Source organism: Mustela erminea, chromosome 18 (genome assembly GCF_009829155.1).
Source record: "Mustela erminea isolate mMusErm1 chromosome 18, mMusErm1.Pri, whole genome shotgun sequence".
NCBI classification, from domain to species: domain Eukaryota; kingdom Metazoa; phylum Chordata; class Mammalia; order Carnivora; family Mustelidae; genus Mustela; species Mustela erminea.
In genome coordinates this window covers 17,515,683-17,538,642 of record NC_045631.1, presented here as the reverse complement: position 1 = coordinate 17,538,642, position 22,960 = coordinate 17,515,683, and the positions used below count along the sequence as shown (strand labels likewise).

At 49.6% G+C, this 22,960-nt stretch overlaps 2 protein-coding genes and 1 long non-coding RNA gene across 7 annotated transcripts; 2 read left to right on the top strand and 1 right to left on the bottom strand.

Annotated features, from left to right (window-relative positions):
• The first annotated feature begins 688 nt into the window (after nt 1–688).
• On the top strand, nt 689–6,963 carry GEMIN4 (gem nuclear organelle associated protein 4). Of its 2 annotated transcripts, none has more exons than XM_032322083.1 (2): nt 689–803; nt 3,612–6,963. In XM_032322083.1, the coding sequence occupies exons 1-2, from the start codon at nt 794–796 to the stop codon at nt 6,773–6,775; spliced, it is 3,174 nt and encodes a 1,057-aa protein (XP_032177974.1). In that variant the 5' UTR covers nt 689–793; the 3' UTR covers nt 6,776–6,963. The 2 variants fall into 2 exon arrangements, with proteins under 2 accessions (XP_032177974.1, XP_032177975.1); XM_032322084.1 differs by lacking the exon at nt 689–803 and adding an exon at nt 844–865.
• A 1,051-nt stretch (nt 6,964–8,014) lies between these two features.
• TLCD3A (TLC domain containing 3A) lies at nt 8,015–16,453 on the bottom strand. Of its 4 annotated transcripts, XM_032322087.1 has the most exons (5): nt 16,156–16,453; nt 15,647–15,730; nt 11,806–12,010; nt 10,154–10,249; nt 8,015–9,673 (listed from the first exon to the last, which is right to left on the bottom strand). In XM_032322087.1, the coding sequence occupies exons 1-5, from the start codon at nt 16,275–16,277 to the stop codon at nt 9,404–9,406; spliced, it is 777 nt and encodes a 258-aa protein (XP_032177978.1). In that variant the 5' UTR covers nt 16,278–16,453; the 3' UTR covers nt 8,015–9,403. The 4 variants fall into 4 exon arrangements, with proteins under 4 accessions (XP_032177978.1, XP_032177979.1, XP_032177981.1 ...); XM_032322088.1 differs by lacking the exon at nt 15,647–15,730 and having other exon boundaries at nt 16,156–16,303; XM_032322089.1 differs by lacking the exons at nt 8,015–9,673; nt 10,154–10,249 and adding an exon at nt 14,051–14,105 and having other exon boundaries at nt 11,843–12,010; nt 16,156–16,303.
• On the top strand, nt 16,239–21,014 carry LOC116578120. Its single transcript, XR_004280745.1, has 2 exons — nt 16,239–16,327; nt 19,981–21,014. It is a non-coding gene; the product is annotated as an uncharacterized LOC116578120 (long non-coding RNA).
• The last annotated feature ends 1,946 nt before the right edge of the window (nt 21,015–22,960 follow it).

Sequence of the window (22,960 nt, the reverse complement as noted above, 5' to 3'; positions counted from 1 at the left end):
TACTGTGTGAGAACATAGGAAATTCGTGTGTGTGTGCTCTCAGAACTGGGGGCTATTGGATTGGATCTCCCCCACCTTTGCTCTCGCTAGCAAAGTGCATTTTCTGGGGAGGGCGGCCAGTAACACTTTAAAGGCGCCAACGATTCCAGAAAATTAAGGATACTGTGCTGCCGTGAGAAAAGTGCGCTGGGGCGTAGCTGTGGGGAGTGGAATGTGCGTCTGTGCGACAGACACTCTTCAGGGCAGGAAGCCTCTCAGAATGGCCCATCTGTGTGGGTTAGTGGGCAGTCTGGGGAGGTCGTTCAATACGGATGAACTGTAAGCGAAGGATCCCGAGGGTTCCTGGATGGGAGCGAACGCAGAGCCTGGGACGGAGCTAGCGGGTAGGAACCGCCGGGACTCACGAAGCTGGGCTGGGCAGGGCTGGACAGAGGCGTGGCTGAGCCGCGGGAGCAAAGGGAACTGTAGGGACCGGACTTGGGGGCCGGGGCGAGGCGCACTCTGCGGAAGAGAAGGGCGGGTACTTGCCTGTTGGCTGGTTGGAGGCTTCGGGCTGGTAGGGGGCGCTGTGGGCCGGGCTGCCGGCGCTCCGCAGACCTGTTGGTGAGGACTGCGCGTGCGCGGAGCGGCCGGCGGCGCGGTGCCTGCCTGGGCTGAGATGGTGGGCGGGGACTGAGGCGCGGCCGGTTGTCCCGCCCCCGCCCCCGGAACCACCCATTGTGCCGTGGCGCCTGCGCCGCCCTCGGGGCGTCGCGGGGGAGGGGCGGCCCGCGCTGCAGCCAGCGTCGCCGCCATGGACCTAGGTGGGTGTCTTGGCTCCCGGTTCTCACCCCTCGTGGTCTGCGTCCCGAAACGCGCGACCAGGGCAGTGCTGAGCGGGCCGGACTAAGGGAGCTGTCGGGGTCGGGAAGGGTGTGGGAGGGCGGGGGTGTTCTCGGGGCCGGGGGGCGGGAGGCCCCGCTCTAGCTCCGGCCCCGGCGCTAGAAATGGTCCGCCTCTTGCCCCCCCTCGGGCGCCTTTCCACGTGAAGGGCCAAGCGAATGTGTAGAGTTCCTGAACGTGGACAGGGTTCGTGCACGTGCTTTGGAAACTGCCGGGCTCGGACGAGACGACCCCGGGGAATCCTGGATACCCTGACTGTTCCGTTTATTGGACGGCCACTGGGTTCTTGAGCAAGCGTCTTAACGCTCATGTGGTCCCCCTCGACGAAACGGGGATGATGAGAACGTACCCACCACACCGAGTTTGGGGGCGTTTTGATTGAGAGTACATGTATACAGTGACTGGTGCGGTGTTTTGCGCACAGCTGCTTAACCCGAGCAGCAGTTGGCGGGAAGGGGTGCAGGAGCTGAGGTGGCACTCCTGAATCTACCTGCGCTTTGATTCAGAGACCTCATGGGACCTCCCAGGGTCTGGGAGGAAGGAGTGGGGAGCTGGTATAAATTGGTGGCTCCTCCCCCCCCCCCCCCCCCCCGCTGGACATGCTCTTAAGGAGATGAGACCAGGAGGCTGTCCTGAGAGAGCTGGGGTGAGGCACCCCAAGAGGTGCCAGGAACAGGCTGTGGAGAAATGGTGTAGTCCTGTCGCCAGCCAGGCCTTCAGTGGTGGAACAGCAGAGCTCAAAGCATGGAGGGCTGCAGCTGTGGTGATTTTAATCGCAGCCCCACCACACTGTAGTTGGACATCCGAGCAGATTGTTCTGAATCTCAGTGTTACCTTCTCTAAAACAAGAATGGTTCTCAAAAGGTTGATTTGAAGAATTTTAAAAGAGATCTTGCACAGTGCCTGGCATGGAGTAAGCACTTAACATACGTGGGCACTTAGTGATAAAAACAGGTGGGATTTGCCCAGCTATTAATCAATAGGTCCTGGGACTTACTCCTTTAGGTAGCACAGTGAACATAATATCTTGGCATATTGGGGGACAAATATCTCAGCTGAGTGTGCAATAAATTTAAATTTACAGAGTCAATGGGAACATTTGGGGAGCCTAGGAGAGCAGCCTGAGCCAAAAAAGGGAGGGGGGCAGAATCCCTAGTGAGACCTGTCAGCAACTACTGTTCCTAGGAGCCTGCCTCCATCACTGGGAGCGGAGTTGGACTGCCTTCAGCAGTTGGTTGTATGGGAGTGCTGATCCTTTGGCTTTTGCTGTTCCCTTGAAGTCAAAGGCCAAGATAGATTTTAGTCTCCTGAATCAAGATTCTCTTGTTGGCTCCTGGCCTGTGAAATTGGGAAAGATGTGTTCTTGGGGGTGTGAGCGAATGAGGAAGGGGTGGCATCTCCGGGCCCTGGGAAGAGGGGGAGAAATTGGGAATACTGGATAGTGAGTAGCGTTTGTACTCTGATTTTGTTCCTGGGCCAGAAGCAGCTTACCTGAGAAAGACCTATGTCTTTTCCCATTACTGAGCAAGTGATGGCAAAGAATAATGACAAGGTTCCCCTTCCAACAATGGAAACATTTGTGGGGTATCACTTACTGAGCACTTCTCGGGCTCTTTGTAGCCAGAGGCTTATAACAGCTGTATCCTGTGTAACACTCAGCAGCTCTGGGAGATGGAATTGGGAGCTAATACTGAACAACCAGTGTTGAGGGCTTGACTAGTATATATCATTTGATCCTCCCAGTCTAATACGAAGTCTGTATTTTCCCCACATACACAGAAGGGAAGCTCAGAGAAGCTTTAGCTGCTTCCAGGTGGTTGAACTAGGATTTAAAGCCATGTCTAATTAAACATCCCCAAATGCCTTCCTTGATAAGCCTTTTGATTCCTGGCTCCCTGGAGAAAGGACTTTTCTTTCCTAATCTACTAATTTTTTTGAGTCTACCTCTTGGTTTCTACCAAAGAACCAGAGCCTTTGGTAGCTTGTTCTGTTTGACAGAGCTGTAGGGTCAACGGCTTCCCTGAAAGGCAGAAAACTAGAAATGTGTTTGCAAGACAGGCTTTAGGAGAAAAGAGGGAAGGTAGGGCTTGCCTGATGGCTTCTATGTCCACAGCCCTGGCCCATGCCCCTTTTAGACTGTATCATTACTTAGAAGCGCGACTGTCATATTCCACAGTACATACTTAGTGGCCCCCTGTAGCTTGGTACTGCTGTGCTCGCTCGCTCGCTCTCTCTCAGCCCTTCCTCCCCACGTCCTCTACTGGCCCATCCTTTGCTGGAGGGTCTAGCCCTTTCCTTTACACATGCTTTCATGCAGGGTCTCATTTACTTTTTCATTCAGTTGATCCCTCTGGGCAGAGACCTCCCTTGCTAGTCTCTCATTTCCATTGCTGGAGGACGGCTTGACCTTAATGTTCTACCTCAGACTCCAAATAACAAAACCTGAACACTGGTCCCTCCAAAGCTGTTCTGATTCTCTTCACCCAGTGATGCCCATGGTCTTCCCAATCCAGGCTAGGGAGTTTGGGAGTCCTTTATTCCTTAGCTGAGTCCTTTTGATTACAGCTCTGCAGCGGCTCTTAAACCTACCCTCCTCCCCCTAGAACCCTTATTGTCTCTAACCCTGATAATGAGAGCCAACCTACCAGCTGAGGTCTCTCATCTAACCTCTACTGATTATTTTAAAGATTTGTCACCACCCTCTGTCTTTGCGGCTTCTGTCTGTGCAGGACCCGTAAATATCTGTGAGGAAATGACTATTCTGCATGGGGGCTTTTTGCTTGCCGAGCAGCTGTTCCACCCCAAAGCACTGACAGAAATGACAAAGTCTGACTGGGAACGCGTTGGGCAGCCCATTGTGGAGGCCCTAAGGGAGATCTCCTCTGCCACAGCTTGCTCCCAGCCCTTTGCCTGGAAGAAGAAAGCTCTGATCATCATCTGGGCCAAGGTTCTTCAGCCCTACCCTGTCACCCCTTCAGACACTGACACTCGGTGGCAGGAAGATGTGTTCTTCTCAGTAGGCAACATGATCCCTACCATCAATCACACGGTCCTTTTTGAGCTGCTCAAGTCTCTGGAAGCTTCTGGACTCTTTATCCAGCTTCTTATGGCCCTGCCCACCGCTATCTGCCGTGCAGAACTCGAGCACTTTTTGGAGCACATGTCCGTTGACACATCTTCAAAGGATGTGGCCTTTTTCCTCAGCGTCTGGTGGGAAATGATGAAGCACAAAGGCAATCAGCAGGACCCCCTGCTCTCCCAGTTTAGAACAATGGCCCATAAGTATTTGTCATCCTCAGATGAGTTCTCCCACCCTCCAAAGAGGTTTAAGTCGGACCCAGATGTGTGTCCCACCATGCCCCTGTTGGCCATGCTGCTCACCGGGCTGAAGCAAATCCAGAGTCGAATCCTCTGCCCAGGGATGAAGTGCTGTGCGTTAGCCAACTTGGCAGACATGCTGACCGTGTTTGCACTGATGGAGGATGACCCCCAGGAAGTGTCTGCAACCGTGTATCTGGACAAACTGGCCACGGTGATCTCCGTGTGGAATTCAGACACCCAGAACCCGTATCACCAGCAGGCACTGGCAGAGAAGGTAAAGGAGGCAGAACGGGACATCAGCCTGACCTCTCTGGCCAAGCTTCCAAGCGAGACAATCTTCATTGGGCTTGAGTTCATGTGCAGCCTGCTGCGGGAGTGGGGAGAGGAGCTGCAGGCCATGCTCAATGGCAGCCAGGGGACAAATTATGACAGCTTCCGGCTGTGTGACAGCCTGACTTCCTTCAGCCAGAACTTGAAGCTCTACCTGGATTCTACCAGCTTGTCCAAGGAGGAGAGGCAGGTGGTCTCGGAGCTGGCAGAGTGCGTTGCAGACTTCCTGAGGAAAACAGCCAAGGTGCTGAAGAACAAGGGCTTTGAGAAGGACATCACTGCCTCCATTGCCATGGCCATTATCGAGCAGAAGATGGACCGGCATATGGAAATGTGCTACATTTTTGCTTCTGAGAAGAAGTGGGCCTTTTCAGACGAGTGGCTAGCCTGCCTGCTTAATAACCGGGCCCTCTTCCGAGAGCCAGACCTGGTGTTAAAGCTGCTGGAAACGGTGATAGAAGTGACCGTGGCAGACAGAGCCATCCCTGAATCTCAGATCAAACAAGTGATCAGCTTGATTCTGGAATGCTATGCAGACCTCTCGCTGCCAGATAAAAATAAAGTCCTCTCAGGCACCCTGCTCTCCTGGGGGCGGAAGGGTCTCTCTGAAAAGCTGTTGGCTTACTTGGATGGGTTTCAGGAGGACGTCAATACAACTTTCAACCAGCTCACACAGAGCACCTCTGAACAGGGCTTAGCTAAAGCCGTGGCCTCTGTGGCCCGCCTGGTCATCTTGCACCCGGAGGTCACCGTGAAGAAAATGTGCAGCATGGCCGTGGTCAGTCTCGGCACCCATAAGTTCCTGGCCCAGATTCTCACTGCCTTCCCCGCTCTCCGGTTTCTGGAAGAGCAGGGTCCAAATCCATCCACCAGCTTTGTGGTGTCCTGCCTCAAAGAAACCGTCTGGACAAAGTTCTCCACACCCAAGGAAGAAAAGCAATTTTTAGAGCTCCTGGGCTGCCTGATGAATCCTGTGAAACCCCAGGGAATCCCGGTTGCCGCTCTTCTTGAGCCAGATGAGGTGCTGAAGGAGTTCGTCCTGCCTTTCTTGCTGCTCGACATCAAAGAGGTGGACCTCAGCTTGAAGATTTTCATCCAGACTCTTGAAGCAAATGCGTGTTTGGAGGAATACTGGCTCCACACCTGCTCTCCGTTCCCCCTCCTCTTCAGCTTGTGCCAGCTCTTAGATGGCTTCAGCAAATACTGGCAGCTCCCCAGGGAGAAACGGTGCCTCTCTTTGGATGGGAAGGACCTGGTGATCCATATCCTGGAGGTCCTCTGTGAAATTATATTGGCCAATACTGAGACCTTCTCCCCAGACACCTGGATCAAGTCCCTGTCTTGGCTCCACCGGAAGCTGGAGCAGCTTGACTGGACTGTGCGCCTGAGAATGAAGAACCTCTTTGAGGGCCACTTCAAGTGTGAGGTGCCCGCCACGCTCTTTGAGATCTGTAAGCTTTCTGAGGATGAGTGGACCTCCCAAGCCCACCCTGGTTATGGCCCGGGCACAGGGCTGCTAGCCTGGATGGAGTGCTGCTCCATCTCCAGCAGCATCTCCGAGCAGATGCTGTCCCTCCTGGTGGTGGATGTTGGCAACCCCGAGGAGGTCAGATTGTTCAGCAAGGGCTTCCTGGTGGTCATGGTACAAGTCCTGCCTTGGTGCAGTCCCCAAGAGTGGCAGCACCTGTACCAACTGACCAGGAGACTGCTGGAGAAGCAACTCCTGCACGTCCCGTACAGCCTGGAGTACATTCAGTTCGTTCCTCTGCTCAACCTAAAGCCCTTTGCCCAGGAGCTCCAGTTCTCCGTGCTCTTCCTGAGAGCCTTCCAGTTTCTCTGCAGCCAGAGCTGTCGTAACTGGCTTCCAATGGAAGGCTGGAGCCACGTAGTCAAGCTTCTCTGTAACAGTCTGACCCACCTCCTGGACTCTGTTCGGATGATTCAGTCGGTTGGCCCTTGGGCTCAAGAACAGGACCTGACCCAGGAGACCCTGTTCTTTTATACCCAGGTATTCTGTCACGTTCTGCATATCATGGCCATGCTCCACCAAGAGGTGTGCGAACCGCTCTATGTTCTGGCCTTGGAGATCCTCACCTGCTACGAAACACTGAGCAAGGCCAACCCTTCTGGTAGCTCCTTGCTCCAGAAGGTAAATGAGCAGCGCTTCTTGAAGTCCATCGCTGAGAACATTAGCCCTGAGGAGCGGCGCCAGACCCTGCTGCAGAAGATCAGCAACTTCTGACCTTTGTACACCAGAGAACAGCTGGGCCCTGGCTAGGTGGGGTCTCTAGGGGCTCAAGCTGAGAAACGCAAGCCTTTCAGTTACATGAAGTTGTACACAAGCTAAAAACGTATATGGCAATAACTGTAAAGAAAATAGTTTCTTAGGTGTTTGTAACATACAAATTATAAATTCTCTTTTGAGTTTCATTGTGTCTCTTTTGAGTTATTCTGGTCAATAGTCTAGACTCAGATGTGCTGTGCGGTTGGGCTCAGCTAGAGTCTTAAATATCAAGGCCGGCTGGGAGGAATGTGTTCATAACTGGACTTACCTACCCTAGAATTCAGCAAAGAAGTCCAAAGGTGAAACTACCCAAGTGGAAAAATGACAAGGTATATGTTCTTTTCCACTGAAAGCCTCTTCAAGAGTCCCTTCGTGGTGTCTTAGCAAGGGCAGCAAGGGAAAAAACTCTTCTGCCACCAGTTGGCCATGTGGTTTGTGAACCCAAAAGGGAAAAAGAACACTGTACCAAGAAGAGTGTCAGGGAGTAGACTAATAACCTAATATTGGTCTAACTAATATTAACTGTATTAACTAATATTAACTAACTAATATTAGTAGACTAATAATGGAGGACTTCTGCCATGGAGTTTGAGCTCCATTTAGTGGATGCGGGAAGGGCTGTTTTGTAACAGTCTGGTAAACACCAGAGATGGGTTTAAAGTCTGGGTATAATTATCTTATGCCTGGGGGAGGCTGTCATGGTTTTCAAGACTGAGTGGCAGCAGTCAGTGGTGTACACAGGGCCTTAAATATGGGGCCTTAATGTATCCAATGTCTATCACAGAACTAGGAGAACTGTTTGTAGAGGTGTTTGAGAGGCAAGGAGGGAAAAAGGATATGCCCCATCACTTTCATATGCTTAACTCTCACTCACAATAAAGCATTATTCTGGCTCCCTTCCAGCTCCTAACTGGGATTCACACAGGAAGGGAAGATCATGCCAAGAGCTGCCTGACCACTGGGCTTGAACTCGAGGACCCGATGAGGTACTCTTGGAACCCCAGGAACATGTTAGAGGGAGGTATGAGCTAGGCCCTCCTGAATGCTGAACGTGTGACCACACCCCAACTTCTGCCAGTTGTGTGGTGTATGTGAACACAGACCAGAAGCCAGAGCTCACAGCAGGGATTCCTGTCAGGTCACAGGATGGGTCTGAAGAGAAGTCGATATTGATGTATTTCACAAATGAGAAGAAGCTGGGAAATATTAGTGCACTTTAATCACCACAGGGGTGATTTATAAAGACAGACTGACAGTAAACAAAAACGGTAAAAAAAAAAAAAAATTACAACATTTGACATTTTTTAAATGGCACCCATTAAAGACAGAAATAGAATTTGAGACACTGTTACATACTCAGTACTTTGCAAGTTCATGGACAACAGTGAGTTCAAAGGCACTTTAAAACTTCTAGATTTTTACTACCATTTGAAAACAAAAAACTTCATGGTAGCAGTTTCTAAAAACCCATCCTAGTGGATGGGGAACAATTAGTGTTGGCACCAGAGGATCCTATCTGCAAATGGTAGATGGGTCAGTCCACAGGACATGTTTTGGCCAGGGAGCTCTTGCACTCTTGTTCCCCAGCCTTCTGCGGCAAGGTGGCAGTACGCTTCTGCGGAACAGGCTTTGTAACAGAAGCTCTGGCTTAGCAGGAGGCAGCCTGGAGGATACCTCTCACAGTTTAGGATACAGAAGCCTGTTAACACATCCTATGAAAAGGACAATGTCAAAGTGGGGGGGTTACCTGGGAAAGAGCTTGCTAGGCACCATGTCCCTTTACCCCTGCAGTTTTAACAACAGCATCCTGTGCGTGTGGACATGATGAAAGCTGGGTTTGAGGGGACATAAGATAGGAATAGGATTTGTGACGGGACAACAAGCTCACAAGTTTGACATTAGTCTTCCCACGTCAGCCTGTAGTGGCGCAGACCCATCGGCCTCCTGACCCACTCAAGTGTTCCCTTCCCTGCTTCTTGCTCCCCTGCCAGGAAGACTTCTGAATGGAAGTCAGTGGACATGGGAATTCAACGTTGGCACGTGGATGACAGGATGAGTTACCTAGTAAACAGTAAAAAACTACCTACCCACAATGATTTTCCCAGGCCAACATCACAAGAATGTATTTCAAGAACTGAGTTCATCACTTGTTACTGCTGGTCCAGTGAGTATAGATGCTGCCCTGAGTGGTAGGAAAGGTGGGTAGCCGCCAATATTCGGGCCAGGCAGATGCCCGGACACTTAGCACCCTGGTCTACCTGTCTCCACACCCCATGCTTCTACCTCCCAGAACCCTGGAGGTAAGACCCAAGGAGGGATCCTTGGGCTTTTCATTAAAACTACCTTGCTGCCAGTGGAGGTCTGACAGGATCCAGTCACTGTTACTTAGAAAAAAGTGCTTTGGCCAAAGGGGCAGGTTAGAAGAGGGAGATCAGATGACTATCCTTTAGAAAAACTCAAACCCGGCTGCTCATCAATACCCAAAAGCCTGAGGCCAGCAAGGGCACAGTCTGGTCCATGGGAATACTGCGTGGAGGCGGCAGTGAGTGTGAGGCGGCACCCTCACTGCCTGACCCCCAGGAGCACTTAGCCATCCTTTTTGGCTGGGAGGCTGTCAAAGAGCCGGGTTGCCTTCTTGCACAGCAGAGAGAACCAGTAGATCTGGGGAGCGATGAGGAAGCCATTGGCCACATTGCAGTAGAAGGGTATACGGGATGGCACCTGGAGTAGGCTTAGTCCCTGCTGTTGGCCATAGGACCAGTACATGAAAGGGAAAAGGAGGATCCGACAGGAAAGGAAGGTGGTCAGCGTGAGGATTCCGTTCACTTTGTACAGAAGGGTGTGCTGCTGCTTCAGCTGCAGAAGGAAGGGGAGGAGAGGGCCATTAGCGCCACGCCATGCCTTCTGTGCCTTCCGGGAGCGACCGGCCCAAGACCCACGGCAGAACAGCCACACATCCGGTCTTCTGACACCTGTGGCAAAGCTGGCTGAGTGCTGCTCTCTTTCTGTGTGCACACAGGCTCAAAGTTTTTTCCGGCAGTGATATGAACTTGGCCTAAGCCACCCAGCCGAGAGGCACACAAGAACAGTGGATTTAACAACAAGAACAACAACAAAACAAAATAAATCTGGCCAGGAAAAAATACCTAAAAAACTGTATCAAATGTGAATCAAAAGTACAATGTCACCCCCACAGGCTCAGAAGACCAACTGACCTTTGCATCTGTTGAAGGGTGTCCTGTCCCACCATTCCTAGCGCTATGGGATTCCCACACACCCCCAGTCAGCCGCGGGCCAGCTTCCTCCCACCACCACAGCCCCATCATCCATACGTGCCTGAATCAGGACTCGGCCCAGCGACACAAACGGAGTGCTCAGTTCTGCCATGAAGATGCAGCCGACAAAGAAGTCCCCCAGGTCTCCCCTGAGCCTCTACAGAAGAAAAGGGAAGGAAAGGGAAATAAGCTGCTACTGGACAGGGGAACCATGAGACCATGAAGGGAAAGGGCAATGCTAGAGGAGCGAGTAGACACCTGGTTGGTAGTCTTCGGCCTCCACAGCTGTAGTGCTTGGAGGGTCAAACCCCCTTGGATCCAGAGGCAACTCAGAGGTCGGGGGATCGCATCACATACCAAGCTTTTTCTGAAATCCAATGTCAGCCGGAAGGAACCCTGTAGCCTACTTTTGGGTATCTAACTTAGTCATGCCAAGGGCACTTGGCCAGTTTAGTTCAACAAAATATGTGCCAGGCCCTGTGCTAGATGTCAGGGTCCCAGAGCAACCAGGAAAATCTTTGTTATGAATGTAATGTACTCCCACCACTCCTTTTATCTTGTCAGAAAAAAATAGGATAGTGGAGAAGGACTGCTTTGTCACTTACTACCACAATAAGTAAGCTCTTAGAGCCCCAGCTGCTTCATCTCTGGTATAGGGCGGAGAATATCTAATTGTCATTTCTAATACTTCAAATTATTAGTAGAAAGTGATGAGCTTTGCAGTCCAGAAGCTGTCACCTGGTAGGCACTTAGGAATTAATAATTTCCTTTCTGCATTCCCGTCTCTCTCACTCAGGGCAGGGGGAAGAGAGGGATGGGCAAATGGACCCGAGGAGAAATTCTAAGGCTATCTGCTTTGAGAATGGGTTTTTGTGACATCAACATGGCACATACAGTACTCTCTGACAACGTTAGAGCACTTCACCAGTCGAATGAGCTACTCTCATTTTTTTTTAAAGAACAATCTGGGGTCGCCCGGGTGGCTCAGTGGGTTAAGCCTCTGCCTTCGACTCAGGTCATGGTCCCAGGGTCCTGGGATTAGGCCCCGCATCGGGCTCTCTGCTCGGCAGGGAGCCTGCTTCCTCCTATATCTGCCTGCCTCTCTGCCTACTTGTGATCTCTGTCAAATAAATAAAATCTTTATTTATTTATTTTTTTTTAAAGATTTTATTTATTTATTTGACAGAGAGAAATCACAAGTAGGCAGAGAGGCAGGCAGAGAGAGAGAGAGAGGAGGAGGCAGGCTCCCTGCCGAGCAGAGAGCCCGATGTGGGACTCGATCCCAGGACCCCGAGATCATGACCTGAGCCGAAGGCAGCGGCTTAACCCACTGAGCCACCCAGGCGCCCTAAATAAAATCTTTAAAAAAAAAAATCTGTATGTTGTTTTGTATTGTATTGTATGCTGCTTTTATATTGTATAAACTAAAGACAGGGCCTCTGACAGAGCCAGGGAATCACAGAGGGCTAGGGTACTGCATAAAGGAAAGTACTGGTACGGAGGATCAGCGACATTGCAGACTGCATTTTTTTCCCCCACAGTATCTGCCGAGGAGGCTTTACCAGGGAAGGAGTGGGCAAAGGACAGTGGGTGCGGGAGGAAGGGGAAAGAAAGAGGGACAATCCAGGCTCGCAAGTACTGGTCAAAGACACCCAGTCTAACAGGAGGAGACGAGGGACTGAGTCGGCTGTCGGCTGTCTGGGAAGGCCATACCTGGGCAACTGGCACAAGGACAAACAGAATCACTGCGTGGTGTGTGATCATGAGGCGGTTTTTACACAGGAAGTTTCGGAAGGTGGCGAGGGAGTGTCCGCGGTTCTGGTCTCTGGTTCGGTACCACTCACAGAGGTACATAGCGTAGGAGTCATAGACCATATACGGAATCAAGAACCAGACATACTCTCGGGCAAGCCAGTGCCTAAAAGAAAGCGTATGAACAGTCCATGGGATGATGACAGATGTCAGTTTTGTACCTAAGTGGCTGTTTTCACTCTAAACGCTTTACAAGGAAGACTCTGACAGTGATAAATAAGGCGAGTGAAGATTTTTCTCTCAGTTACAGGGCCAATTACTAGGTGTCAGAGGCAGAAAGCTGGGACTCACTCAGCACCAGGTGTTTCAGTACCAGCTGTCACCATTTCCCTGATTTAGCCCTTTTGAATGCATTTTCTGATAAAAGCTAACTTTGATATAGATATCTCTACAAATGATTCATTAGCCCCACCAAGAAACTTGTTCAGAGGTGTCCCAAATGCCCAATCCAATATTTCCAGTTTAACTCTACTTAGTTGCTCAATAGTTGGGAGTTTCCTCACATATTTGCTCGCAACCCCACTTTCGGGAGTTTCTGGGAAGCTACCCTGACCGTGGGTAACTGCGTGGGTAATTACGTGGGTAATTCTGTGGCTAATCCCAAGTCCACTCATTAAGAAAAATACATCTGGAAAGGAGCCCGGAGCTCAAGGACTACCTTACAGCAGTCAGATACGAGCAATAAGCTAGGACAAAAGACAGCATTCCCCTTTACTTGCCCAAAGGGGTTGATTCCATATTTGCAGAGTCTAAACTGACTGTTTATCACAGGCCCAGAACAGATTAGAAGGAAAGTCTCCAGTGTCTACCATTTTGTTCCCAAATGAGAAATAATCATTCTACAGAAAAAGGAGAAAATCAAAACAGAAATCATACACTCTCGCTGAGAAGGATTAGCTTCATTCAATTGTCACATTTTTACTGAGCACCCCTGAGTCAGCGAGAAGAAACAGTTTAGTTTCATGGTTCTCAAACTACCTGAACCCCAGAATCACCTGCAGTGCTGGTTAAGGACTCTACTCCCCAGAGCCTCTACCTGCACGGCCTCGCGAGCTCAAGTTTGTATTTTTAACTGTTTCCGGTAATTTCCTAAGAAGCCAACCCACTGAACTGCAACACTGGCAATATATTCCAGAGAGGGTGCCATTCAAATCCCTGTTCCTGAACGAGTCCACACTTCTCACGGCATGACTGTATCATTAAGAAGCAATGAAACAGGCAAACAAGTAAGTAATGGCAAATATACAAGATGTGCATGTGAATTCCTCAGCCAGGTTCCATTGGGCAACAAAGATATGGCAATATTTATTCTACTGCTCATCTACGGCCTCCAGTTGCTTTCCTGAAGCAATTCCAAGCACAATAACTATGAAGAACTACTAAGCTTAGCTGAAATGCAACTGATCCCTCCCCTCCAGAGGTACCTGGGATTTTGATATTTTGCACAACCGATTCAACGGGATGTGAAATTGTGGCTGATAGGCAGGACTCTCCAAAAACTTATCAACAAGAGGTCTGGATTATAATCTTAACTGCCACCAGCCGGGGACTTAACTTTCTTTGTAGCATCAAGATAATAATTCTTGTTTTTTCCTTCCCTGACAAAGTTCTTGTGTGGATTAAAAAACTAGAAGTGTGAATGTCCTTTTGAATGTAAAAAGCACTATCCAAATATAAGTGCTTAAACTGCTAAAACTGCACAGGATTTTTAGCCCTTTTGGGGATCTGGACTGCTTTAAGAATCTCCTGAAATCTCTAGTCCCACACCATATTATGCATATAATTTGGGGGGATTTATAAATACATATTCTGTGTGAAGACAAAAAATGGAAAAGCATATAATAGGGGCGCCTGGGTGGCTCAGACGGTTAAGCATCTCCCTTCAGCTTTGGTCATGATCTCAGGGTCCTGGGATGGAGTCCCATGTCGGGTTCCCTGCTCTGGGAAGAGTCTACTTCTCCTTCTGCCCTCCCTCTGCTTGAGTGCGGAAGCACATACACTCTCTCTCAAGTAAGTAAAATCTTTTTAAAAAAGAAAGAAAAGGCATACGATAGAAAAATATTTGAGTGTACAGTCTACGAACCCCAAAAGGCCTTTTTTTTCCCCCAAGATGATCTAGGTGCCTTTAAAACATGCTTATACATACATGCAAAGGCAGAGGGCACAGAGATGTGTCTGTCTCCATTTTGTGACCAGCAAATCTAAGGCATAAAGATACAGAAAAGGAGGAACCTAAAAACCAAACTCAGGTGTGCCACCATGATCCAGCCACTAAAAACAGAGCTTCTGAGGGGAAGACACAACAGGGGTCCTACAGAACTAACGGTGTGCAAACATCTGAAATATATAGTGGTTGCCCAATGCCTGCCCTCATATCAGCTCAAAAAAACACTGCAAAGTCACATTTGTCACTTTAATCTTTGCAAAAGAGGCTGATTTCAAGCTTAATGTGACAGAGTGGGAACAGTGAGAGAATTTGTTGCATGATCAGAAAATGCTCAATGAAAATAAAAAATTGAACCCAGCCAAGCAAATGCTGTTAGCCTTTGGTATATGCAGTCAAGATCAACTGACCTATCTTCTCTTGGCATCTATTATTCATTGCCAGTAGCTGGTTTTGTTTAAAAGAGGCACAGGAAGGAAAGCAGAAAAGTCACAACGGCAGGACTAATCCCAAGATTCAGACACTAAATTTGCAGACCACAGAGAAATGGATACCCCGCTCCTGCTCCCATCCCTTTCCATGCTCAACTGGTAAAAACCAGGACACTTTGCAGAATCGACAAGAAATGGACTAGGAGGGACGCCTGGGTGGCTCAGTGGTTTAAAGCCTCTGCATTCAGCTCAGGTCATGATCCCAGGGTCCTGGGATCGAGCCCCACATTGGGCTCTCTGCTCAGCGGGGAGCCTGCTTCCCTTCCTCTCCCTCTGCCTGCCTCTCTGCCTACTTGTGATCTCTGTCAAATAAATAAATAAAATCTTAAAAAAAAAAAAAAAGAAAGAAAGAAATGGACTAGGAAAGGCTATGAGACATTCCCTGCACATTTGACTACCACTCTTTAAGGAAGAGAAAGAGTGGTTCTAGGAAGACAGGTGAAAACAATGGCTTTTTAGGAATAAGCTGGGGCGGGGGCACAACTGCCCAGGTCTAAACACTATACAAAGTACACTGGTCTTTATGATTTGTTTCACTGGTTGCACATTTCCTGACCTGCCTGGGGACTGAGCTGTAATTCAGGTACAGGTCAGTTTCCTGAAAGCCCTAGAAACCTTTTTTCATTGCCTTTAGCAAATCCAGAGGAAACACGGGAGCAGCCCTTGTAAAGAAAGGGTTGGTGGATTTGTCCCTTTTCCACAGAGGGTCTCTGCTAACCACCCTTGGCCAAACAATGCTCCAGAGCAGGGATCTGGTGAAATCATTTAAAAGACCCAAAGGCCAGACCCCCCACTCCAAATAATTCTCACACTTAGGTGGCTCATAAAGAACTTGAATCAGTGGGCCACCTTAAATCAGACTCAGACCCTGTCATCTTTAGCACGTCTTCAGTTTACTTTCTCTGAAGTGGGCGAGGCTGAAAGAGGTAAAGAGAAAGGAGGAGCTAATTATGGGGCCGAGATTCTCCCATTAGCTACCCAACCGCCTGTGCTGATAAAGGACTAGCGCCTGGGAGCCACTCAAACGTGGAAACTTCGAAAAAGTTCAGCGCTGTCATTGGTGCTTCCACCTGGCATTGGATGTTACCTGTCCGTGATCACGTCGCTACAGGAACGGATGATGACGATCCCTGACCCGGTGGCCAACACAGCCTGCACTGAAGAAACCAGCCTAACGTGCGGCAGAAAAGAAAATGGGGGTGGGATCCAGTCCAGCGGACAGCATAAAGCCCAGAGCCTTCAACCTGCCTCTCCCCTAGGCTGCCAGGGCGGTGAGGGAGAGCCTCCGGCCGCCGCCGCGCTCCTGACCCCCAAAGCAGCTGGCAGACGTGGACCAGCCGCTTCCCGCCCGGTCCGGACCCGCGTGGGCGCCCTCCATCCTCCTCCCTCTCTCCCTCCCCGCGAGGACGCCGGGGTCTTCCGAGAGCTCCGGCCAGCGCCCCGGAGGGGCAAGGCACCAGGGAAGCAGCCCCCTCGCTTCCTGTCGCCCCCCTTTTCCGCCCTCGGCGCGGCGCAGGGGCGGGCGCCGGCGGGTCGGGGCGGCGGGCAGCCCGCGCGCGGCCGGGTGGGGCGGACGGCGCCCGGCCTCGCCCCTACCTGGTGCTGATCATCACGCAGTCGGAGTCGCTCCAGGCGGGCCGCGCGCGCCGCAGCCCCCAGGTGCAGAGTGCGAAGAGCCCCGGGAAGAAGAGCGAGCCCGAGGCCAGCGTCAGCAGCATGGGTGCTCCGGGGGTCGGTCGCCGCGCTCGGCGCCCTCGGCGTGGCTCAGGTCGGCTCTGCGCGACTCCCGGACTGGCGCGGCCCGCCCGGCCCTATTTCTACCCTCCGCCCTCCGCCCCCGCCCCGGCCCCGGCCCCGGCCCAGCCGCGACTCCGGCAGCCGCCGGGCGCTGGCCCCGAGCCCGCAGCGCCTCTCTCCGCGTGACCAGGCCGGCAGCCGCGATAGGCGCGGGCCGGCCGGGCGGGGCGGGGTCTCGCCGCCGCCGCCCCTGGGCCGCGAGGCTTCCCCGGGTTCCCCCGGCCGGCCGGAGAGCGGGCGGCGGCGAGCTGCAGCCCCGGAGGTTCCGAAGGCGCCGACGCCGCGCCCCGCACGAGCCTTCCGAGCGGCCGCGGGGGCGCCGAGGCTCCCCGGGCTTCTGTTCCGTCACCGCGGACGCGTCCCCCTCCCGGCGGGACCGACGCGGCCGACGGAACGCCCCGCACCTGCCCCCACTGCCCTCCTTGGCTTCCCAGCCCCAGGCGAAGGCGGCGGCGTGAGGGAGGCCCCGAGAAAGTCCGGGAGAAAGATGCCTTCGGCCGAGCCCCCCACACCTCCCCCGAGGGTGGGCGAGCCCTCCGCGTCGGGCCCGGGCATCTCTCTTTGGCAGAAGGAAGGAGAGGACGGGCGAGCTTGCGGCCATGCCCGCCTGGCTTATCTACCAAGCACTTTTGCGTCCAAATGGGAGTCTTAAGGAAATGTTCCCTCTGTAGGCCACAGAAGGCTTTTCCGCGTCCTGCCAACCGGTGCAGTTCCTCCAAGGGGGCGGGGGTCGCTCCTCAAAGCTCTGAATCATGCTAGGGAACCCAGTAGTCCCTCTCTCCATCCGCCTAGCGAGGTGGAATACCAGGTCTGCAGACTTTCTGCAGCACCGCGGTACAGCCTCTCGCCTTCGGGTCAAGATCCTAGGCAGTCTCCGGGACTACTGACAACGTTTTCTTTTTTGAAAGTGCTCCATCCAGGTGCCGCAAACCTGAATGGGTTGGAAACGAGTCATCTTCACTCAACACCAGTCACATGGGCCAATACAGTAGCTTCAACATTACTGGCTTCTCTCCCTCTTGGGACTTCCCAACGTTTTACTTTGCTTTGGTCTCTATCATCCTCCGCTAACATGGGCCGGAGGAGGGGGGGACAATTAATTCACTTATGCCTACTGCGATTGGAAGGCTCTGTGGGTCTCTTCCCATCATCACCATGCAAAATCCTGAGGAAAGCCCTGTAAGAGGACTGTGTGAAACAGTGGGGCTCAGCCTCTCTAAGCCACTGTTCACTGATTTGTGAAAGGACAAGGCTAAACTAAAAGCTCTTTAAGGTTCTTCCAGTTCTAAATTCTTACGATTCTGTGACTTTTTTTTTTAAGATTTTTATTTATTTATTTGATAGAGATCACAAGTAGGCAGAGAGGCAGAGAGAGAGGGGGAAGCAGGCTCCCCGCTGAGCGGAGAGCCCGATGTGGGGCTCGATCCCAGGACCCTGAGATCATGACCTGAGCTGAAGGCAGAGGCTTAAACCACTGAGCCACCCAGGCGCCCCCGATTCTGTGACTTTTAAAAGATAACAGATGATTGCAAATAGATGCCAATTACATTTCTCTAACACGGCAGTTACTGATGTAGAAGCAGACATAAACACAGCTTTTAACATCTTACATATTGTTGAGAGATTTAATCAACTTTAAGGAAACAGAATACCCAAGGGAAAATCTGAAATTTCTTCCAATTAGGGTAACATCTCTAACTCCCAAATTCACTGCTAACATACTTGGTGAACTGAAAAAGACACTTCAGTATGGTAGCAAGATATCCGGCAAATACAAAGCTTTCTGTATTTTCACATTTGCATGTGGACAAAGGACAGCTAAGTGTAAACTTTTCGTGGTCTCCAAAACAAATGCTTATGCATTGAGCTTTCTATTCCCTACCTTTTTATCCCAACCACCTCCAGCTCCAGCTTTTCCAGAGGGATAAGTGATTACCAGTCTTCCCTGCCTTCTCTCCTTAGGGATCAGCGGACGGACCAAGGATGCTAACACGTTTAAGTCGTGGGAACCCGTCTAGTCCCTATGCAAGAAGTTGTCTGTACAGCTCTTAAGGAGTCTATGAAATGAAAACAAAATAACTTAGGTTTCACATACAGAAAATAGCGAGTCAAGTCAGTTTCCAACACCGGGTTCACGTTGTCACCAGAATGTTAAGCTTGAATCACCAGAAAGCCAACAAGCATAAATACGACCCTTGGTTTTTCAACCCCTTAGGCAAATGACAAAGTCTTTTTAACAGAAACTTCTACTCATCCTTCAAAAGTTTTGAGTTGTGTTTCCTTCTCCAGGAAGGTTTCTATCTATCTGGTTTTTTGGGGCACATTTATAAATGTCCCTCTAGATCACTAATTGTTAGCTCTTTGAGACAGGACGATGTCTTTTCTTTTTGTTTTCCAAGTTAGGCCTGGCACATTCCCAGTGCTCAAGAAACATTGATACTTTTCAAAGCTAATATTTAGTGAATATTTACTATGTGCCAGGCACTGTATCAAACATTTTACAAGCATTATCTCATTGGATTGGTCACAAAGAATCTATCTTCTGTGTGTGTAAGACCCAGAGCAATGAAAAAAAACTGGCCCAAGTTCACCTGGTGGGTGGCAGAGTTGGGATTTGAACTCATTACTTTCTGCTTTCAAGGTCAGTGTGCTTAATGACTACACTACCTTCAAACTTGATAAGCAAGGGAAGAGTAGTTTTTCACAACATAGTTTCTGATTAATAACCACCGTTCCTAATTGTTTCCTCATAAATTTAAATGTGTGGACTGTACTTTATGGGTTCTGATGCTGCTGTTATTAATATCATTTCATATTTATATATGCCTTTACAATTTTTCAAATCACTTTCATATATATTAATCTCACTTGGTTCTCAAAATGACCTGGTGAGGAAGGTGAATATATTACTTCCTTTCTTAGATGAAGAAATCGAGGAGCGAATGGTAAACTGACAGGCCACTCTATGACATGGCAAGGCTCAAGTTAGAACTGAGGGCTCCTGACTGATGTTCAGGGTGATTTCATCTCGTAGACTTGGGATTTAAGGAGTTTTTAGTTATGTCTCTTAGGTGGATTTTGATAGTGAGGTTGGAGTTACCAGATGTTAGTTAAGAGAAGACTCACTTGCAAAGTGAGAACCCATTTACAAAATTCCCTTGAATGGGAATTGATCAAGCTCCAAGTGTGGGAGAGCCATGGTGGGATTCCTCTGGTTTCTACCCTATCTCTCCCATTCCTTTAAACCCTAATCTGGATACCATTAGGGGATAGGATAGCAGAACTCTCCCCCATTCTGTTCCCTGGTTTCTCTAGACTTAAACTGAAAATACCGTATTTACTTTTACGAGACTCTGAGAATAGCCAGGTGAATGCCAAAAAGATGTGTAATGTGTGGGCTGCTAGCCTTGATCAAGGACATTTTCTTCCTATCCAGAAAAATGCGTCAAGGAAAAACAACTGAGATTCACACATAGGACCTCCTCATTTCGAGCTCCAGGACTGAGAGACCTTGGAGGTCTCTAGCCACCCATTTACTTAAAAAAAAATCGTAACAGAGAAAATGAAACTCTATTCTGAAATGAACTATTTTGCTTAGAACTGCACCTCATTTCTGTATTACAGGCTTTGGAAGCAGAGACAGAGCAAGAACAAGGGAGGAAATAAAATGATGGGAGACACGGAGATACAGCACAGGAAGATCCATCAGAAGACTGAGATCAGAACTGTTACAGGGAATAAAAGGGGCACGATTCAGCTCCTCTGACTCAGAAGAACAAGCAGAGAGATGGATCCAGAAACTGGAATTTACAACAAGGGGACAAAAGGGAGGCACTATGAGACACAGAGAAAGGTAAAAGGAGGTGTACAAAGAGGAAGGAAGTGACAGCCTTTTATGGGAATAGCTGGAACCAACCGAAGCCATAATGCATTTGAAGTTCTACTGCACAAGGAAGGAGGCAGCTTGTTTTTAGGCCAGAATGTGGCAGGAGGAAGTTAATCAATTGCCTTTCTCCTCTTTCTCCTGTACTCTGTTTGCACTCCACAAGAATACCTGGTCAATGCGGCCTGGCATTGATATTTGTCTACATGTTTCCCCTGTGGACTGCGGGCCTCTCTAAGGGGCAAGGCAGGGCCTGCCAGTTCAGAAGGCAGCCACGACACACAGCGCAGCGGGGAGCGTTAGGAGGCCTGAGTTCCAGCGATGGCCCCGCTTCACGTAAGCTGGGTGACATGGGGAAAACTACTTAACCTCTCTCTAAGATATGGGTTCCTCTACCAACCTCACAGGGTGGTTACGAGAATTAGATGAGAGAATTTCAGAAATACGTGTAAACTATGTGCCGGACAGGGGCAAGGGACCCTTCGTTATCTTGGTTCCCTGCAGCACAGTTACTGGCTGTTGAAACTTCTCAGTAAACATGGATTGGATTGAAGACGATCTAGGTAGGCCTGGCCTTAGCCAGCTTCCAGGCTGCCGCTTCCTCGGTTTTATCCTGGACTATTTGCAAAAGCAAGCTCTAAGTCTAAGAGGCACAGTCACACCCCAAGCACGTGGTTTCTACAAACAGTGACCACAGCTGCGCACCACAGGGAAGTCCTCGCTCTGGTACACAGTGATAATGATCCCTGTCAATAAAGACCGTAATTTACACAAAGAACTGATTATATAGTACCTGCCTTTGTGTATTGCTTGTATTTTTAGGGCACTCTCACCTATTTCTTTTGCTGTTAAGTGCAAAAATTTGCTTGTCTGCAGAGTCACACCTAACTAAAAGTAGTGTGAGTTCCAAACTCAAGTTTAAGAAAATATTCAAGGGCATTGAACCATTAAGGAAATTACCTTTGAAATGAGTTAGAGCCAGCAAATTGCTGTGAACAAATTCAGCTGCCTTCCTAAATCATCAGATCAATAATTTTTAGTGACTTCATGTCTCATAAATAATTCCGTAGAAGGACTGTTTTGTTTACTCAACTAAACTCTGATGGTATTGTTATTTTTTTTAATCAAAAAATATGTCAGGGGCGCCTGGGTGGCTCAGTCTGTTAAACAAGTGACCCTTGATTCCGGCTCAGGTCATGATCTCAGGGTCATGAGATCAAGCCCCAGCATTAGGCTCTGCACTCAGCAAAGAGTCTGCTTGAGATTCTCTCTCTCCCTCTGCCCCTCCCCCTGCTCACGTGCACTCTCTAAATAAATTCTTTTAAAAAATATGTCAGGAAAAAAATATGTTAGAAAGAAAACATGCCCACTATGGAAAATAATCACAAATAATGCCATCACTGAGAGATATTACTCTCAGGTACTAATATTTCGGTAAAATTCTTTTTTAAAAAATATTTTACTTCTTTATTTGAGAAAGGGAGACACAATGAGAGAGGGAACACAGCAGGGGGAATGGGAGAAGCAGAAGCAGGTTCCCTGCTGAGCAGATAGCCCAGTGCCAGGCTCGATCCCAGGATCACGACAGGAGCCAAAGGCAGACACTTAATGACTGAGCCACCCAGGCGCCCAGGTAAAATTCTTCCCAGTCTTCTTCAAATGCATTTATTATATATATATATATATATATATATATATATATATATATATATATATATATATATAAAGATTCTACTTATTTATTTGACAGAGATCACAAGTAGACAGGCAGGCAGAGAGAGAGAGGGGAGGAAGCAGTTTCTCTGCAGAGCAGAGAGCCTGATGCGGGGCTTGATCCCAGGACCTTGGAATCACAACCTGAGCCGAAGGCAGAGGCTTTTGATGAGGGAGCAGGAGGCTGGCTGAAGACAAAGCAAAAGCTGGCGCCTTGCACCCCCTCTTCACCCTTTCCCCTCCATAAGTGTAGCATCCCTCAGGCAGCCCTGACTGCCATGAACAATAAGCAAATAGTTAACTTTCAGAGCTCACAATCCTGCTAGACAGGAGTCTCCCTTGGCTTACAAATGTCCTAAATCTCACTAACAAAGACGATTGATAGCAGGATTGTGACACCCCACCAAAAAGTCTCCCAACTATCTTAAATGTTAATGGCTGGTCTAAAGACAACATTGATCCAGCAGCAAGGGCAAGGCCTTCGGCAGGCCTGGAACATCCTGGCACTCTTTAGCATATGAAAACTCCACTGAAACCCCCCTTCCCCTCACCTTCCCCCAACAGCAGGGTATATAACATGCCTACCCTCACAACCCGGGGCAGCCGCATCTCTGCCTGCCCACGGGTCCTGTCCCCGTGCTCTAATAAACCACCTTTTTGCACCAGAGACGTCTTAAGAATTCTTTCTTTAGCCGTCGGCTCCGAACCTCACCCCACCGAACCCCACCTAGGTTCAAGAACTTCATCACTTTACCCACTGAGCCACCCAGGCACCCTGCATTTATTATATTTTTGATTGAGATCGTGCCTTAAATTAATTTTGAATAATATTTCACTTGTAAGTATTTTCAATGTTATTAAAATCTTTACAAACTTCATTTTTTAAAAAGATTTTATTTATTTGATGGACAGAGAACACAAGTACGCAGAGAGGCAGGCAGAGAGATTGGAGGACGCAGGCTTCCCGCTGAGCAGAAAACCTGATGCAGGGCTCGATCCCAGGACCCC

Bases quoted from the DNA above. Each gene is read 5' to 3' on its own strand.
- TLCD3A (XM_032322087.1), bottom strand. From the start codon at position 16,277: ATGCTGCTGACGCTGGCCTCGGGCTCGCTCTTCTTCCCGGGGCTCTTC. The intron at 15,731-16,155 runs GTAGGGGCGAGG...GCCGCACGTTAG, and splicing joins TGCGTGATGATCAGCACCAG to GCTGGTTTCTTCAGTGCAGG. The intron at 10,250-11,805 runs GTATGGCCTTCC...TTTCTTCTGTAG, and splicing joins TCCTTGTGCCAGTTGCCCAG to AGGCTCAGGGGAGACCTGGG.